This window comes from Ursus arctos, unplaced genomic scaffold, assembly GCF_023065955.2.
Source record: "Ursus arctos isolate Adak ecotype North America unplaced genomic scaffold, UrsArc2.0 scaffold_15, whole genome shotgun sequence".
In the NCBI taxonomy this organism is placed as follows: Eukaryota; Metazoa; Chordata; class Mammalia; order Carnivora; family Ursidae; genus Ursus; species Ursus arctos.
This window is the reverse complement of record NW_026622819.1, coordinates 10990067-11009412: the sequence shown is the minus strand read 5'-3', so window position 1 is coordinate 11009412 and position 19346 is coordinate 10990067. Positions and strand designations below refer to the sequence as shown.

Sequence of the window (19346 nt, the reverse complement as noted above, 5' to 3'; positions counted from 1 at the left end):
TTTGATGCTGGATATATTATGTTTGCCCCTCCAGATCTTATCTCTACCCTCTGACCTTTGGGAACAAATTAATAGATTTCCATTGAGGCTTTCAATAGATTTGACCAATGAGAGACTCTTGGGGGCGGTGATGATGGGGGGTGGTGGGGGGTGGGGGGGGAAGAGAGTGACCTCAGAGTGATTTTTTCCATAGCACCTTGCTTTAATAAATAATAAATAATTAATAAATAAATGATTTTGAACTGCGGTTTCTGAACAAAAGGCCAGCTCCAGTCAAGAGGCTCTTGTCCAAAAGAGTCTTTGTGGACTCTCTTTTTCTAGTTTCTAGAAACTATCCCCTTCTCCTTTTGGCTAGGAAGGCTAACAGGTTGATGTTACTACTCTTGACCTACCGTGTTCATAATGTATCTAATTCCAGTTTTGTGGATTTTAATAGATTTGTGGGAACCAACAGCAATCGAGCAATACTCACTTATACATCCATTTTCACATCTTTCCTCTCAACAGAAATCTGTTATTTGTATTCTAGGAAGTTATTACATCTATGGATTGCTTCAAACGCTACAATCATATTTGGCAAAAAGAGAAAGAAGAAATGGTTATGATGTTTATTACAAAAAGCCCCTTGCTCTCTGAATTTGAATCTCAGATTCTCTATTTCCAAAAGCTAGAGCAGGAAATTAATGCTGAGCCGGAGTGCATCTGTGTGGGTGCTGTTGCTCTGTACACAGGTTGGTTCATTTTCTCACAGGCAGTCATAAAAATTCAACAGTATTGTTCTGTCTCTTTACCTAGATTAGCATTCCAGAGAGTTCTAGCTATCTTTAAGATTGAATTTCCTTTTATGGGCCTCATGTTTTAAGACCAATTTGTAGATTTGTTTTTAATTCCCTTCTGCATAATTATGTATTCTGGACTATTTTGAACACTTTGCTGCTAAACCTTGAAAATAAATGCTAATTCAGAGAAAGAGGATGAGCATGTTGTATTTGGAATTAAAATTTACCCTTCCTTTAGTAAATAATTATAAACATTTGAGGCTTATCTCCAATGGTTTTGATAATGTACTTTTTTTTTTTTTAGCATTTTGAAATACATTCCAAATTGTTGTAAGACAAGCTTCGTAAATGAATATATAATAAGTAGGAAAATCTAATTTTTTCCCAGTTTGATTTTCTTACACGCTACAGGGCTGTAAATTGCAAAGTATTTATTATTGGTGAACAATAGCACCCTGTCTTTTCATACTGGTTCAAAATTTTCAAACTGATCTGGGGACATTTGGGTTTTACAGCTGACTTAAAGTTCACTCTGACTACTGAGACAAAGGCCTGGATGGTTGTCATTGGCCGTCACTGTAACAAAAAATACAGGAGTGAGATGGAAAACATTTTTACACTTGTTGAAGAATTCAATAAGAAACTGAATCGTCAGATTAAAGACCTAGATGATATTCGCATTGCTATGGCAGCACTGAAAGAAATCAGGGAGCAGCAAATCTCCATTGACTTTCAAGTAGGACCTATTGAGGTGATTGATAATCATTTGTTCATTATGGAAATATCTCCACATGTTGAGTGATATTAGCTGAAGTATTGACAAGGTCTGGTCTGTAGTTACTGATGGATGCTTAATCTAAGAACAATTTCTGTAATGATGATACCTAACCTTATAGGGTACCTTCTGTGGGCCAGTTCTGGTCCTTTACATGACATCTAAGGTTCCTAATTGCAGAGCCTGGGATGAGGATTTCTGCACAAGTGATCTATTGATGAGTGCCCACAGGAGAAGGGGGTGAGGGAAACAGGAATGATGAGTTTGGGTCAGGGGTGGGGTAGCTAAGTGAGAGTGTGATTGTAGCTGTAGACTGATTTCTGCTAGATCCACGGGCTGCTCTGGATCATGAGTTATACCACACAGTTGGTCCTATCTTGAGGGAAGGAGGACTGCCCTTTATACCCCCAAGTCAGTTGGTCATTGACCATAATCTCCCCATGAGGAGGCTGCCATTTAGCTGAGGACAGTTTTCCTGGGAAAGAGGCAGCTGTGATCCCCACAGACAGCACTCCTAGCAGTTGGGACTTGGTAAACAGGACTTGGCTGGAGCTGTAGGAGAGGAAAAATTCATCCTCTACCCTTCAAGTTCTTCTCACTGGTTTAAGAATTAAACTGACATGAGACAGATCAACAGGAGAAAAATCAAAGTTTTATTATGTGTATGTAGAGGCCCAATAATGAAGTTGAGACCTAAAGAAATGAGCAAGGCAGGCAGTTCTTATGCTTTTTAGGCAAAGAGACAATAAATGTGTGAGCAATTGACAGATCAAAGAAAACTTAACTTTGGGAGCTTAATTGAAGTAAGGAATTCTAAATGGAATTTGGGCTGTGGTAGTAAATTACTAAAAAGTAACAAGGGTTGTTTACATAGCTTTCTCAGCTCTAAAGGTCCTGTCTCTGGTGATTAGGATGTCTCTACCTCCTGGTTCAGAGAAGGTACCTTTCACATCTATTTTCTGCTCTCTGGAGACAAAGTGGGGCGGGGGGGAGGTCAGAATGTTCTTTTTACATTACCTGATTCTTAAGTGACTCTTATTTAAAATAATCAGTGTGGCAAAGTAGCACATTTTGGGGTGGCCTGCCCTTGGTCCCTACAAGTGCTAACAGTGTCCGTTCGTGTATTAATTTTGTATTGACTCATTTAATCCTTACCAAACACCTGTTTTAACATAAGGAAACTGAGGGTCAAAGAATTGATGCAGATTAGCATTATACATTACTTTTGTAATTGTACTGTATCATATTTTCTCTTCTATATGAATATGTTTGCTCAGGAATGGGTTACTATGTTATTCTTTTTAAATGAGATCAGTATAATTATAGCATTAAAATAATACTAGAAAAAATATCTTTTTATCACACCATAACTTAAATGTTTGGACTTAAATTCTGATGGTGAGGATTGTACACTAGTCCTATTTTCTGCATCCCTCTTTGAATTTTGGAAAATGTCCAGTTACCAGGAAAATGAATCAATGAGTCAGGAAAATCATATGGTCCACTGTACCCTTCTTGGGAATTGAAACATAAGCTTAAGAGTCCCTACTTTGTGTAGAACCAGGAGCATCGCTGGGGGTTTGAAGAGGAGGCCCAGTGACTGACACCCATTTACCCCTGTCTGTGAATTCAAACAAAACTATAGTCAAGTAGTCAAGATCAAACAAACACCTAACTGGCATCAAGATCAAAACCTTTATTCCTGATAGAACTTATTTGGAAAATGGGGCTTAGTGTACAACTCCCGTATTCCCATTACCGCCCAAATCCATACACACACTACCAAATCCATACACGTCACACTTGTGAACACTATATCCCAGAATTGTTGAACCAACTCACATATCAGAGGCAGCATTGGAAAGCTGCAGGCCCCTCTGTTACCCTGCTTTTCTTTATTGGTACTGGGGGGCAGACCAGAGGGATGCATTCAAGGTGGAAGAAGAAAGAGGGAGAAAGACACTGGGCTAGATTTGCCCAAATCAACAGTCTTTTCCCCAAATTAATGATCAGGCATTCATTCTACCTGTATGGGGAGAACTAATGGTGGGAAAGTAGGGCAGGGATATTTAGGGAAAATCCTTTCTCATGAAAACCAATTTTAATCTTTTAGCCAAGAGAGTAGTCTAGGATTTTGCATCTTGAGTGTAATGAGTTGGCTCAGGCTTTGATACACAGGTTCCCTCTTGTATCTTACTATTGGAACCTCTTACCAACACAATGAAATGAGATAGAGTTAAAACCCTGATTTATTTTATAACCGTAATATTAGCAGTTAGATTATTTTACACTTTTCATTTAGTTGATATAATTTCAAAGTCTGGAAATACAATTTAGGGACCTAAGTAAAAATACCTTTTATTTGTGTAATGATTTATAGTTTTTATAGTGTTCTAAATTCAATTAAAATGCTGTTTTTGATATTTGCAAAAATCCTGTGAAACAGCCAGGGAATTTGCCTGATTTTACAGATGAGGAAACCAAAGCTTAGGGGCTCAGTTGCTCATTTGAGCTTTTATGGTTTTCAAGAAGAATCATAGACCTCTCTAGGAAGTTTCCCTAACATTCTGATCTTTTCCAGTCTAACGCTTTGAAAAATGTTTTAATAAATGAGTGTGTAGATTTATGCATCCGACTGGCAGAAATTAAATTTTCTTTCTTTTGTGTAGGAATCCTATGCCCTGCTTAACAAATACGGGCTTCTGATAGCAAAGGAAGAGATGGACAAAGTTGATACTCTGCGTTATTCTTGGGAGAAGCTTCTAGCACGTGCCAGCGAAGTTCAGAATGAATTAGTCTCACTGCAGCCCAGTTTCAGGAAGGAACTTATTAGCACCGTGGAGGTTTTCCTCCAGGACTGTCGCCAGTTCTACTTGGACTATGATTTGGTACAACTCCAGCTTTTTCTGTTTGTATTTTTGGGGAAGAGTGAACAGAGCATGCAAAGTGTTTAAAGATTGTATGTCAAGTTTAATGAAATTCCCTAGGAGTGGAAATTTTATTTTCATGGAAACAATCTAAGAAATAGGAATTTAAAAAGTGTTGTCCATGTTATATCATTGGTCTGTTCCTGGGGTGGTTTGATAGCTTTCTAAACTTGTGTAGACAAATACTATTCACATATGGTTAAAACAGTCCTCCTTCTATAGCTTTCCTTTGTTCACAAACATAGAGTACCCAGCAGGTGCCAGGCACTGTCCTTGGTGCTGAAGACACAAAGTGGACAAGACAGATGGAGTTCACGTTTTAGTCATTCATTTATGAGTTTTAATGCCAACTCTTCTACTGGGAATATGTTGTATAATAAGACCCATTTCTAGCCAATTATAATATACTACAGGAAGATAATATGTAGAGTGAAGGGTACAGTTTGTGCCCATTACATAGGAAAAACACACCAAACCACAAAGTTAATAAAGTTATGAGATTGAATCCATACACTAACTTCATAGATGAAGAAGCACAGAAACCCACATATTGAAGGTGTTCTAATGTAGGAAAGAATGTTAGGAATGTTAAGGTTATAGGTCACTTTACAAATAGATATGAGAATGGTAAAATCTGTGAGTTTTGTGGCATTAGTGTTTTAGTTCAAAACTAGACATTATATGGGCTTCCTATAGAGGGCTTATTGACCCTTCTTTGCCTGTGTCACTTAAGAAATGAACAGTAATTGTTTTTAATTTTCAAAATTTCTTGAAATTTACAAGTTTTGGTATTATTTAGAAGTTGTGGTATTTTTAGACTTGAAATAATTTCCAAACGAGACACTTTCCTGAGTCCTTTTCTACAATTAAAAAATGAAGTTTCCTGTCATTGATGTGACATGCTTGAAAGCTAACTTTGATGTGCAAATACTTTGAGCTCATAAAGTCCATAGGCAACACTTCATTCTATTTTATGTTTAACTTTTTGTTTCAGAATGGTCCAATGGCCACTGGTTTGAAACCCCAGGAAGCCAGTGATAGGCTTATCATGTTTCAGGTAATCTTTTTGGTTTCTTTGACCTTCTAAACAACCAAAACCTTAATGTGTTTTAGATACGTACATTTTTTTCCCTTAATATAGAAAGGTCTATTGTGGAATATTTTTAAAAATGTGATTTGGGATGATTATAATTGGAGTTAGTTTCTATGTAATTAGCTATAGTTATTTACTATTCTTGCTTGCTTGTGCTCATAGATCATCCACATTTGCTTATTTTCCAATTTTTTTGACATTTACATGTTTATTCATGTGTAAATCATCTTGTTGAGTTTTCACTTGTCTTTTCTTTAGAATCAATTTGATAATATCTACCGGAAATACATCACCTATACTGGAGGAGAGGAGCTTTTTGGGTTGCCAGTTACTCAGTATCCTCAGCTTCTTGAAATAAAGAAGCAATTAAATCTTCTACAGAAAATATACACTCTGTACAACAGCGTCATAGAAACTGTAAACAGCTATCATGATATCCTTTGGTCAGAAGTGAATATTGAAAAAATCAACAACGAACTTTCAGAGTTTCAGAACAGGTGAGAAATGAAATGTTTAGCACGCCCAGAGCTATCGAATCTCAAATGCTTTCTTTTTTGATAGGCTGTCAAGTTCTCTTCTCACCCCCAGATGTTTTGAAAGCACATCGTGCTGCATTGCTGTTGTCTGTTGACATCACCCTTGCCAGACACTATTTATTAATTAGCCCTGTGTGTGCATGGTGAGACGAGCATATCCTTTAAACCTGGATGAATCTGGTCAGGGACTTTTCCGCATCTTGGAGAGAGCTGATCTCTATTTATATTACACTTACCAACATTTGAAGATTATGTGAGATGACTTCCTGTAATAAAAGCAAGAGCCCTCTGATTTTTCTACATCCTTTTAAGTGTTGAACCCAAAGAAAATAGAGGGTCATTTGTTGTACATTTTTCGGTTGACAGCCTGATACACTCTGTTGTGCTTTGTACTTAGAAGGCTCTTAATACCTGTTTGTGGAATTGAGTTGAATTGGGAGGCACCTCTATCTTTTAAAATAATGCCTTTCATTCCTAGTAAATTTTTATGAGGGAGTTGGAAAAAAACCTTTCCTGGTTGGGAGGAATAATTTTCTATAATGTAGAAGTATGTTATATCAACGGATATTGTCTGAGTCATGAGATATGAAAATGTGGTAGGTATTCAAAATGACTGTTTTTGATAGAAATGCCAGCAGGCAGTCTTGGACAGGATATACCCAGGCTCATCTTTGAATAACCACTCATGGTGGCTTCACTTTGCAGGTGTCGGAAGCTGCCTCGGGCCTTGAAGGACTGGCAGGCTTTCTTGGATCTGAAGAAGACCATTGATGATTTCAGTGAATGTTGCCCGCTCCTGGAGCACATGTCCAGTAAGGCTATGATGGAGAGGCACTGGAAAAGGATAGCTGCTCTCACTGGGCATAGTCTGGATGTGGGGAATGAAACCTTTAAGTTAAGAAATATCATGGAGGCACCTCTTCTGAAATACAAAGAGGAAATAGAGGTACAGTTGGTAGAAAGCATGATGTGGTGGTGGTGGTGGTGGGGGGGATTGGATGGTCCCATGGGATTTATTTTGATAGTATTCCTACATTATGGGATGTTGGATCAGTAAACCATACTAAGACAATTAAAACTCTTTTCTGGGCATTCAGCTCTTCATTCCTTCAACAAATGTTTACATGACAGTTTCTGTGTTAAGTGTCGGGGACCTAAAGATGCATTTCTGCATTCGTAGATCATTAAATAATTTCTGTAGTGAAATAATTATCCAAAGAAAGGTATAGTTACAAGATGTGGTAAATACCATTGAAGTAAAAGTATCTGCTCTATGACAGCCTATAGTAATAGGCTCCACCTGTTTGGTGGTGGGGGGGGTGATAAAGGTAGGGAATGCTGGGGTTCATGTCCGTGACTGCTGGGGGTGTGTGTCCATGTGTTTGTGCGGTAAGGCAGGGAGAGGCTTGGAAAGTGCAAAGAAGACAGTGTCAGGCAGGTGGGGCAGCACGTGTGAAGGGTGTGAGGTGTGTTTGGGAAACCAGAGGAACGCCAGCATGGCGAGGGTGTGTTATTGATTTTGGTCTTCGGACCAATGGGGAGCCATCTGGGAGATGTATTTTGAGCAGAGATGACAGGGTTGGAATTGCATTTTGTAGAGATCACTGTGGTAACTGTGTGGAGAAAGGATTGGGGGAGGGCCAGTGGGAATGATGGGAAAGTCAGCTAGGGGGTTATAAGAATATAATTTAATTTCCTCCTCTCGTACTGCATCAATTTGGCTCTAGAGTTAAATTAGAGACACATTAAATTTTGAGTCTTTGATTAGAGTTTCAAAATTTAAAAGGTTATTACATTATCTGTTTTTTATCCAAATGGAGATATAATTGACATATAACATCGTATAACTTTAAGATGTATCATGTATTGACTTGATACGCTTATATTTCCGCATGATTGTCATTGTGGTGTTAGCTAACACCTCTGTTGCGCCACATAATTGTCATTTCTTCTAGTGGTGGTAACAAGTCTAGTCTATTAGGAAGTTTAATATTTATAATATAGTGTTGTTATCTATAATCCCTGTCTTGTGTATTGGATCTCTAGGACTTATTGATCTACTGGTTGCAAGTATGTACCCTTAAACATCTGTCTTATTCCCTCTTCCTCCCCCAGCCTCTGGTAACTACCATTCCACTCTGAGTTTGGTTTCTCAGGTTTCCACATATAAGTATAGTTGATATATGTATTCCACATATCATATAGTATTTGTCTCTGACTTATCTCACTTGGCCTAATGCCCTCAAGGCCCATCCACATTGTCGCCAGTGGCAGGATGTCCTTCTTTCTCATGGCTGAATAGTGTTCCATTGTTGCGTATCTTTTCTGTCTTCTTTCTTTCTGGAAGAGTTTGATGGGAAGTTTTACAAATTAAGGTTCTCTTGTCTAGTAATAGCTCTATCTTCACCTCCTTCCCTAACTGTGTATCTGTATACACATGCACCATTTCTTACATTGCATTTTACAGCATGGAAAGGTACGGATGAAGCAAATAGTGCTTCAGCTTCACCTTTGCTGAATCTAGACTGTTCAAGAAGGATGTGTAGCTTTCATGTGATAAAACGAGAGCTTGCAATTTTAATAGGACATCTGTATCAGTGCTGTGAAAGAGAGGGACATTGAGCAGAAGCTGAAGCAGGTGATGAACGAGTGGGAGAGCAAAGCATTCACCTTTGGCAGCTTTAAAGCCCGTGGAGAGCTCCTCTTGCGGGGAGACAGCACCTCAGAAATCATTGCCAGCATGGAGGACAGCTTGATGTTGCTGGGCTCCCTACTGAGTAACAGGTAGGAAGTCTGTCTGTCTTACCCCTGAGATTCAGGAACCATCATAACGAACATTTTAAGGGAAATTCATTTTTAAAATGCAGCAATAGCCCCCGTACAATTTATTTAACGTTAAAAATCCTTGTTATAATTTTAGCTTTTGGCACAGCATGTATAATCCTGTTTTTATTTCATTATCCTCTATTTGTGGGATGTGTCTGAGACCATCAACTGGACAAAATAATGCAACATGTAATTAGCCACTTGGATCTTGCGGAACATTTCAACTTTGCTGCTGACAAGCCTCACCGCGCAGCTGACAGCTCGACAGGCTCTGGAGTCCAGGGGAAATTAGGCTGAGTTTCAGAATAATCGTTCTACTTGGGAAATCGTTGTGCCAACATCTGTGGACTAGAAACTCTTAGTTGTGTACATACTTTAATGAGATGACAGATTAAGATGGAGAATGAATTGAACTCATAAAGAGAAGTAAAACAGCACAGACCGACACTAGTCTAACACTTTTGTTTGACCCTTAACAGCAAAGCCATCACGCTTTGGACACATGAGCCTTAGACTCATGAACTTAACATTTCCTTGGTTCATTGCTTTCTTTTGCTCCTTGCGAAATAAATTTTTGTTCTCCAGCATCTTCTCAAATACATGGCAATAGAGTAGCATGTGGGTATCATTGAGATAGGAGTTTATTGCATTCTGTCTTTCAAATGTCACTCTATTCTGTGGGTATATGTGTATCAATAATTTTAATGTAAGGATTAATAACCCCTTAATACTGTTTAGATAAAAATTTCTCTTCTTCACATTTACTTGGTACACTTTAGTGTTTGAAGTGAGTAATATGGAATATAAAATTAGATCTTAGAGATTTAGACCATTGGTAACCTTGACTCTCAACTGCTTCGGATTTGCCAGTTTTAATGAATTTGGTTGTGACTCAAAGCCAAGTAGAATGATGGATAGGTGGAAAATAACACACTCTAGGCAGGTAGAAAATGTACATGTATAAATTAAGTAAAAATTATCTATGTGGGGCACCTGGGTGGCTCAGTGGGTTAAGCATCTGCCTTCAGCTTAGGTCATGATCCCAGGTCCTTGAGATCAAGCCCTGAGTCAGGCTCCCTGCTCAGCAAGAAGTCTGCTTCTCTCTCTCCCTCTGCCTTCCATTCCCCCTGCTTGTGCTCTTTCTCTTTGTCAATAAATAAATAAAATCTTTAAAAAAATTATCTATGTTAGGGATTGGTCAACTATCCTTACCAATGACATTGAATCCACAGATAAGAGCTGTGCGAGGAACACATAGTCGACACAAGTTTATTAAACAGCTACTATGTGCCCTGTGCTCTTCTAGGTGCTATGGGTAGAAGAATGAATAAAACGAAGACCTCCATTGCTATGGAACTTCATTCTAGTGAAAAGCATAAATTAAAAAAAAACCCAGAAAGATGTGGAATATTAAAACAGTCTGTTTAACAATTAAGACTATGGGAATGAAAATTTTATTCACAAATATGACTAATATACAAGAAGACTTCAAGTCCATAGTCTGTTAGAATAGAGGGATCAGTGAGGGAGAACAGCATAATCATTTAGGATTTTGTCTACAAGTAACGGAAGCACCACATACAACACTGCTCGCGTCCGACTGAAGTTTGTGTGTCTCTCACATAAAAGAATCTGCAGGGTTGATGAGAAGCTCCACGTCCTCCTCGGGGACCCAAGCTTTGTCTGGCTCACTTTTCTGTCTTTTCCAGGTGTGGCCCTTCTCCTCCATAATTCCCCTTCTTTCCAGTGCTGCCCCTTCTCATCCAGGAGAGTGGTTCTCAGCCTTGGCTATATGCTGGACACACCTCGGGAACTTACATCCCACTGCCTGGGCCACATCTCAGACTGGTTGAATCAGAGTCTCTTGGAGGTGGGACCCAGGCAGGCATGAGTAGTTTTTAAGGTCTGCTGGATGATCCCAGAGTACGGCCAAGGTTGAGACCTACTGATGCGGAACTTCGTCCTGGGACTGCACATTGCTGCAGAGGAAGCTGGGAAATTCAGTAGTGTAACTGGGCAGCTCTGTGTCCAGGGGAAAAAGGGGTTCTCTATCCAAAGAGAAGGAGAAGAGACTTTGCAAGACCACTATCGGTTTCTTTCTCAAGAAAAAAAAGGGAAATAGGTTAACTGTGGGAGAGACTGAAAAGTGGCTTTCAGAGTGTACCTGCGCAGATGTGTAAGCCCTAACACACCCACACTCGCACACACACACAAACATGAGTGAGTAGACATGAGTGAATGGGAAGTTGGAAAGAGCCCCAGGAAAGGGGAGGCTAGAGAGATCGCAGGGATTGTCATATTTGAACATTGAATTAGTTGTTTGATGTCCTGTGTCCCTGTAATTCTCCATGTTATATGAAAAACCAGAGAGAGTCTCTGGAATAGGCACAGATGGTCAGCAGAAAGGATAGCATTCTCTTGGCTGTAGCAACAATGACTCAAAATTTATTACTCTAGAAGTTGGGTAGAGTCAAGTCTCACACCTGATCTGCTCCTCAGATGACACACCTTCTCCCACCGCCCTGTGCTCTGGATCAAGAAAGAACAAGTTAAACAATGTCCAATAAATAGTGATGAATTTGTGACTTGGTAGCATTATTTTAAAAACCAGCAACAGGGAGTGCCTGGCTGGCTCAATGGGAAGAGAATGTGACTCTTGATCTCAGGGCTGTGAGTTCAAGCCCCACGTTGGGTCTAGAGATGACTTAAATAAATAAAACTAAAAAAAAAAAAAAAGCCAGCAACTTAATCAAAGTCCTAAAGAAATAGGTAAGAATTAGGATACAAAATCTTTTAGTTTGAAAACAATACCAATGAAAAGAAAACACCAAAAAAACCCCTCAAATACTGAGTGTATTTTTCATTTTAGGTACAATATGCCATTCAAGGCCCAGATTCAAAAGTGGGTGCAGTGCCTTTCCAACTCAACAGACATCATTGAGAACTGGATGATGGTGCAGAACTTGTGGATTTACCTAGAAGCTGTCTTTGTGGGAGGAGATATTGCTAAGCAGCTGCCCAAGGTTTGAGAATTTTCCTTAGGATTTCATCAGGGTTTTAACTTAGAGAATCATCTAATAACTAATAATTCCTTTAAAAATGCAATAATATTTGTTGAGCCACACCCTGCCCAGTCTTTTTTTGTTGCCATTGAACTGTTTTTCGAAGAGTAATTGTGGAGAAGAAGGGACGTGAACGCTAGAGAACTGTGCCATTTTGTAGGAAACAGAGGGTTAAGAAAACAGAGGACAAATGCATGCATAATTGATACACTTCAGGTAATTTGAAGGTAGAATTTGAACAGTGTAGAATTATGGAGTTTGTTATCTCGACAATGCGAGGATAATTTGTTCTGCTACTACTGACAGTTTAAAACAACCCACGCTGTACAATATACCCAATTATATCTGCACTGGAAAACCGGGGGGTGGAAACAGGCAGGAAAAATCTCCAGAACAAAAAAGGCCCTTTTCTTGAGATTGTGGAGCATGTTTCTCTCATCAAATTTAATCATCTCACGGGAAAGATGGAGTGTAGTATTTTGAAATTTTTATAAAAAAACATTTATACCAAATCTCAAGGATTCTTATTCAATTACCTTAAATTGTTTGCAAAATTATAATGTTTCAACAATAGGCTTGAGTCTTAGAAGCATGAGTGTTCTCTTTGCTCAGGCTTCCTACCTTTCCCATGATGAGTTCTCAATTTCATTATAGAAGACAGATCTGTTAGTCAACGTATTTTTCACCTACCAGTGAAATATATCCACACTGAAATTCTAAGTATTTATATTGGCTTTTATATTTGGCCATGTGTTTCTTCTTGCCAGGTGGAGGAGAATCTCAAATTGGACCTAAGAGTGGAAACTTTTCACATACAATATTGAAGGAACTGGGTGGGGTGTCTTGCTCTCATGTTTGATGGTACCTGCTTATTGGTAAACTATAGAAAGTTTTTGGGAAGAAAACAAAAATTATTTCTACTCTCTCAAAGTAATCTGTGCGTTTTCCATTTTTTTCTTGAAAAAAAAATCTATGTTTAAAAATTTTACAATGTTAGGGTTATACTATAATTTTGTATCTTATTTTTATTCATTTATTTTGAAGATTTACTTATTTGAGAGAGAGAGACAGAGTATGCAGGTCGGGAGAGGCGCAGCACAGGGAGTCTTTTTTTTTTTTTAAGTCTATTTATTTGAGGGATAGAGAGCATAAGTGGGGTCAGAGGCAGTGGGAGAGGAAGAGGGAGAAGCAGACTTCCCACTGAGCAGGGACCCTGATATGGGGCTCAATCCCAGGACCCTGAAGTCATGACCTGAGCTGAAACCAAGAGTCAGATGCTTAGCCAACTGTGCCACCGGGGCACCCCATAATTTTATATCTTATTTTTAAATGTTTGTTTTGCTTTTGAGATATACAGCGCTCAGAGTAGAAAACTTGAAAAACACAAAATTCATTTTATTTAGAGATAACTGTCAAAAACCGTTGGGAGTGTTCTTCCCTTCCAAGCTGTCTTATATTGTATTTTCATTTCTGTATCTGTCTTCTTTTAGTTAACATAATGGGGGTACCTTCTTTAAGAGAGGGGGTGGGATGGCGAAGGAGAATTGAAATAGAGCACGTGTGACATTTCAGGCATGTATAGTTGGGGTACCCAGACTGGTCAGAAATCTGTCCTCAGGGGAAGGTGTGTGAGATGCTCTGTCCTTGAGATCACAGATATGTCCAAGTGTGCGTTGTCACCTCATTCTTGTAGGAAGCCAAGCGCTTTTCCAATATCGATAAATCTTGGGTGAAGATTATGACTCGGGCTCATGAAATGCCAAATGTGGTTCAGTGCTGTGTTGGAGATGAGACCATGGGGCAGCTATTACCACACTTGCTGGACCAGTTGGAAATGTGCCAGAAATCCCTCACTGGGTAAGTTAACTGGCCCGGCAAAACCTCCTTTAGCATCCTAGAGAGGAACAGGACTCGAGGAACTAGACAGCATTAGGCATATTGATTTTCTTTTGCTAAAACTTAGTTCACGTCTGATGTTGTTGCACAGATAAAACTGGTAGCTTGGTGCCTCACATCCTTGGCAAGCCCTTGCTGGATTTGTCCTGCTGTTGGAATAATAGGACTTAGGGCTTCTTCCATCACTGGAACCAGATCATGTAAACATTCTCATACAGCCCCTGCTTTTTAAAATTAATACACCTAACTCTTCTGATTTCCTTCTTGGATAAACAACCAAAGAGGCAAAATATTTCATTACATGCAACCAAGAACAATATGAACAATGTAATGTACACATGTAGTCAAGATTATATAGAAATGAGAGCTTCATATATCTATCGGTGTACACACACACACACACACATGCACACACGCGCACACACACACACACACACGTGTGTATGGAGGCTGGGTGAATTCCAAGAGTAACAGATATTTTTCTTTTCCTTTGGCTAGTCAAGAATCATGTGAGCAGAAATATGTTAAATAGTAATATTGTAAAAACAGTTAACTACACATGCTTTCATTTATAATTTATTTTTATTGAAGTATAATTGACATGCAACATTATATCAGTTTCAAGTATACAACAAAACCACTCGCAAGCAAATCCTCCAAAATAAATTTTTAGAAAAATACACTCCCAGTTATGAATGACTTGATATGCTTCATAAAATTGTTGAACGAAGTCAAGTGACTGTTGAAGGATATTTGACAAAAGAAGGAATTTTCTTTTCAAATGGTTGATGACGTGGCATTCTTTTTAACCATCACGATCAGCATGGCCAGCTGTGTGGTAGCACCTCTGAGGGTTCTTGGGTGGAGACCTGGCTTGACGGCTGTGCAGTCTACCACCAGAGTCAGGACAGAGGGAAAGAGGAAAAGGATTAGAAAGGTTCCATGCTCTCAGGGCTCTTCATGTTGGAAAGGCTGAGGGGCACGGATCACTAGGACATCATGCAGGACTCAGTCGCCCCTGAGAAACTTGCTGAGGAATCATATCACTGGTCTACTTCCAAGCTGAGTTTGTTACTTTTTTTCACTTCCTCCTCTCCCACCCGCCACTGTAGACACACCCTCATGCATACAAACACACTCCTTTTTTTCTTTTTTCTTTTTCATTCTTTTTTATCATGCTCTACTCCATCACTTGGCATTCTGGCATTCTTTTATAACTCCTCAGAGGAAAAAATCTACTCTGAAATTATTCACAGTTTTTACTGAGCTTTTCATGGCTTTTGATTCTGTTCCCGAGAGGTTATGGGCCAAAGTATATAGTTCTGGCATAAACACTGGAGTATTAATGTTTCCACAAAAGAACATTCTTCCCAGCCAATGAAGATCTGCATCAATAGGAAGGGACTTCTGACAGGTCGGGAAGAAATTGTCTTGTCTGCTTTATCACAGAGGTTTGGTCGTCGCGTTCCACATGCCTCCTTTCATCCTTGTCTCACTGGATAGACAACGTTATCTGGTTCCTCAACAGAATCAGACTAGGTTACTCTGAAGGGGGCAGTAAGTAAGGGGGAGGAATTGATAAGAATTTTTTATGCTTACCAATAAGAATAAAGAATAGGGAATTCCCTATTCTCAATAAAGAGTAAAGATAAGCTTCTACAAAGAAGATGGACTGGGATATTTAAAATAAAATGGCCTATTTAGAGTAAGGAAAGCAAAAAGCTAAAACAAACAACATAAAACACTCTGAGCATAGAAGTAAGACTTTAGGAAAATGAGCAGCCTTATCCTGCCCCCTCTCTGAGGCCAGCCTGTGTGCTTTTTTTCACATGCCAAAAGTGAATAGATCCAAATTGCCGAAATGATCATTTGTAGAGTGTATTTTACCGAGTATTTCATGAGCCAACGTTGAGGAGGAAGATTGCATCACATGCAGAAACCTCGTCCATTTCTGTCACTTTAGAGGCACCTCACTTCCACAGTCTACCTTTCTGTCTCCTTCCTTTCTTTGCCTCTTTCAGCCTCTGAGAAAAGTCCTCTCTTTTGTCTTAAGGAATTTGGCTCTTGCCCTCATGCTGGGCCTCTCACTCAATGACACACAGGTCTAGCATTTGACCAGGTACGGGCGGCCAAGGGTTCCCCATATGTGGCCTCAAGGGAGCCAGCTGGCTCAGCTTCTGGTCTACCCCGTCCTTAGTAAAAACTCTACCTTCCTATGAAGAGAAACTGCCTCTATGCAATAAGAATATTTCCCCCATGATTTTACACAGGAATGAAACAATAATACACATGACAAGGAAGGAATAGAAATTAAAAAAAAAAAGACAGGAGTAAAAGGGATTTCTGGTAAGATTTCAAAAAGAAATTACAATGAAAACTGCAATAATTATATTGAAATATGCAAGGAAATGAAGTTACAGAGGTATCGATATGAAAATAACAAAAAAATATATCCAAAACATAAGGAGTCACCATAAAATAAAGCAAATATAGAAACGAAAGCACAGTTGAAAGCAGGGCAATGACAGGAACATTCCTTGGGTTTCAGTAAATCCTGGAGCAGAGAGCAGTGCCAGAGCCCCTTCCACAGTGTATTCAGAGCTGGATTTTGCTTCTGCTTCAGCGATGGATTCATTGCCTTCTTTAAGATACAATCCCAAGAATGAGATGCAGCCTTTTGCTGACACAGCACCATGCTTGCAAACAAACCTCAACCCCCCCAAACTCCCTGTGTGTAATTGCTCCTGCTCCCCACCAAGAAAGTACAAGATTTTCCAGACGAAGTCAAGTGTATACCTTACACTTGTCAAAAATGAAGAAATTCTTCTATCAATCCTGGAAAAAAAATTGTTTTGTTTCTCATCAGAATATGGCACGCTACTTGGCAAGATGAGGAATCAAAACCAAGACGTTGACAGTATGTGGGAAAATTAGATAGTCTCAAGATCTTTCCGCCTTTTCCCATCCAGATGAATTTATTTCCAGAAAGGCCTGCTTTGTGTATTTATACAGTTTCTCTGTGCCTCTCCCCACGTAGATACTTGGAGAAAAAACGACTGTGCTTCCCTCGGTTCTTCTTCGTCTCCGACCCTGCGCTTTTGGAGATCCTGGGACAGGCATCGGACACACACACTATACAAGCCCATTTGCTGAATGTGTTTGACAATATCAAAACCGTCAAGTTCCATGACAAGGTTTGCCTACTTCTAATTGCTGGCCAGCACTTGCCATCTCTTAAATCTCCACTGTCTTTACAAAATAGCTCCCTGGGGTGTACAAAGGGTGGCTTCCCTGTCCGTTTGCACTCAGCCAGTGATTAAAAATGAACTTCCAGGCCCCATTTGCCTTCAGAATTGTGTGATTTCTTAATCTCCAAAGTGTAAATTTGAGTAGCAACTAGTTTAAATATGATTAGGAATGCACGACTGTGTGTCGCATTCATGGTTTTGCATGCCAAGCTAGCTGTTTAGAAATTCGACAAAACAAAGAAACCAATTGTTCAGAAAATAACGCCTTCACTAAACAGAATTACCTCAGTGACTGGATTGTTTTAATCAGCTTTCAGAAGTTTTTGGCATGATCATCGTCCCCGTTTCTCATCATGCTTGATGGAAACCTGTTTTTTTTTTTTTTAAACACTTCCAAAAAGTTTCTAGAATCATGGGGTTGTGGGGAACCCAAGAGAAGCCATTCAATGAGAGGATGACGCCATTTGCCTGGCTGCCAGAAGATAGTGCCTGATCCATCCCTTTACCCGCAATTCCCTGAGAAAGTGACCCTTCTAGTTTGACTGTGTGTTCCCTCGTCCCCTGGGGCTTCCTGTAAACCCTTGGTGCCATTCATCTGTTCATCCTAGCATGCGGTTGGCACTTGCTGAACAACCTCCATGGGCCGGATGGTGTGCATAACATGGGAATACACAGGCCTCAGGGGACTGTGCTCAGTGGGGTCTATCTAGAGTACAGTCGCTGCAGTGCGGGGCCTGTTGCATCACAAGCAATCAAAAGCCAGTCATGTAAGTCCAAGCCTCTGGGTATGTGCCAGGAAGGGTGCTTGTCCTGGGGTTCCAAGGAAGAATTTGTCAAAATCAATGCTGAAGTCGTTTTTATGCAGTGCAACATTCATCAGAAATTTGGCAACTTAACAGTTGATAATTATTGATTTGCTGTGCTTGTGTTATGCACAGAAAGCATGGGGATGCTGTCAGGGGAGCCTTCATCTGGTGTCAGGGGTGTAAGGGAAGGCTTCCTACAGAGAACGTGGTGCTTGAACTGATGTTTTGAAGTGAAACATACCCAAGCAGGTGGGGAAGTGAAACATGGCCCGTTCAGAAGAAAGGGCAGGCACAAGGGTCTGAAGGTGTGAGCAACCGGGGTGTCAGAAGTGTGGGCGTGTGAGGGATTGTATTGGTTTGCTAGGGTTGCTCTGGATTGACAACAGAAATGTATTCTTTCACAGTTCTGCAGGCTAGAAGTCTGACCTAAGGTGTCAGTGGGATTGGTTCCTACTGAAGGCTCCGAAGGAGAAGTTATTTCATGCTTCTCTCCTAGGTTCTGGTGGCACTTGGCAACCCTGGATGTTCCTTCGCTTAGGCACGTGTCACGTTGCTGTTTTGTCCTCACATGATGTTTTCCTTGTGTGTCTGTGTCTCAATTCCCTTCTACTTGTAAAAACACCAGTTATCGGATTAGGTAGGGTCCACCTTCATCTTAACTTGATGACATCTATAAAGACCCTATTTCCAAATAAGGTCCCATTCACTGGCGCTTTGGACTTCAACATATATTTTGGTGGTACACTTTTTAACCCATAACTTGCAGTGATGAGCAAAGGGAAAAAGGGGAGAAGGAGTCATGGACCAGATTCCAAAAAGCCAAGGGCATCACACTACGGAATTGCACTTCGTCCTGAACATAACAGAAGGCACTGGAGGTTTTTACACAGGGAAGTGACCTGATGTGTGTTTCAGAAAGATGTTCTGGCTCAGTGTCAGAGGGAGACTAGAAGGGGAAGGGGCAGGGAAACCAGTGTCAGAAGTGATTGCACAGGAAGGGTAGAAAAGGCTGAGCTGCTACAACAAAGCCTTGATGAAGGGAGCGGGTAGAGACGACAGTATGGACTTAGTGGTTTAAAATCATTGTTTCTTGTAGATTTACTGGATATGTGCATTGAAAGAAGCACCGAATCATGCAGGCATTTCTCCCTGATGCTTTGCTCAAATCCTTTTGCAATAGGACTTGAAGTTCTAGAGGGAAGCTTCTCACTGTCTCATTGTACAGTGAGGACAAATTAAACTTTCTCATTTTTAGCCACTGTTCATAGCAATTATTTCTTAAAACAAATAGCATTGCTTTTTTTGTCATTTGTTTCCACAACCAGGGACAGATCCTGTTTTAGTGGGTCCCAGCTCTTATAAAATGATAAATACAAATTTATATTGAGGAGTTGGAAA

General features: G+C 39.9%; 1 protein-coding gene across 1 annotated transcript in view; it reads left to right on the top strand.

Annotated features, from left to right (window-relative positions):
* DNAH5 (dynein axonemal heavy chain 5) overlaps positions 1 to 19346 on the top strand; it is a 253231-nt gene that overhangs the window by 101505 nt on the left and 132380 nt on the right. Inside the window, exons 23-32 of the mRNA XM_057312162.1 lie at positions 530 to 731; positions 1295 to 1530; positions 4224 to 4442; positions 5476 to 5538; positions 5833 to 6071; positions 6816 to 7056; positions 8695 to 8894; positions 11806 to 11959; positions 13692 to 13855; positions 16932 to 17088. Coding sequence (XP_057168145.1) covers positions 530 to 731; positions 1295 to 1530; positions 4224 to 4442; positions 5476 to 5538; positions 5833 to 6071; positions 6816 to 7056; positions 8695 to 8894; positions 11806 to 11959; positions 13692 to 13855; positions 16932 to 17088 — 1875 coding nt within the window. The remainder of the gene's footprint in view (positions 1 to 529; positions 732 to 1294; positions 1531 to 4223; positions 4443 to 5475; positions 5539 to 5832; positions 6072 to 6815; positions 7057 to 8694; positions 8895 to 11805; positions 11960 to 13691; positions 13856 to 16931; positions 17089 to 19346) is intronic.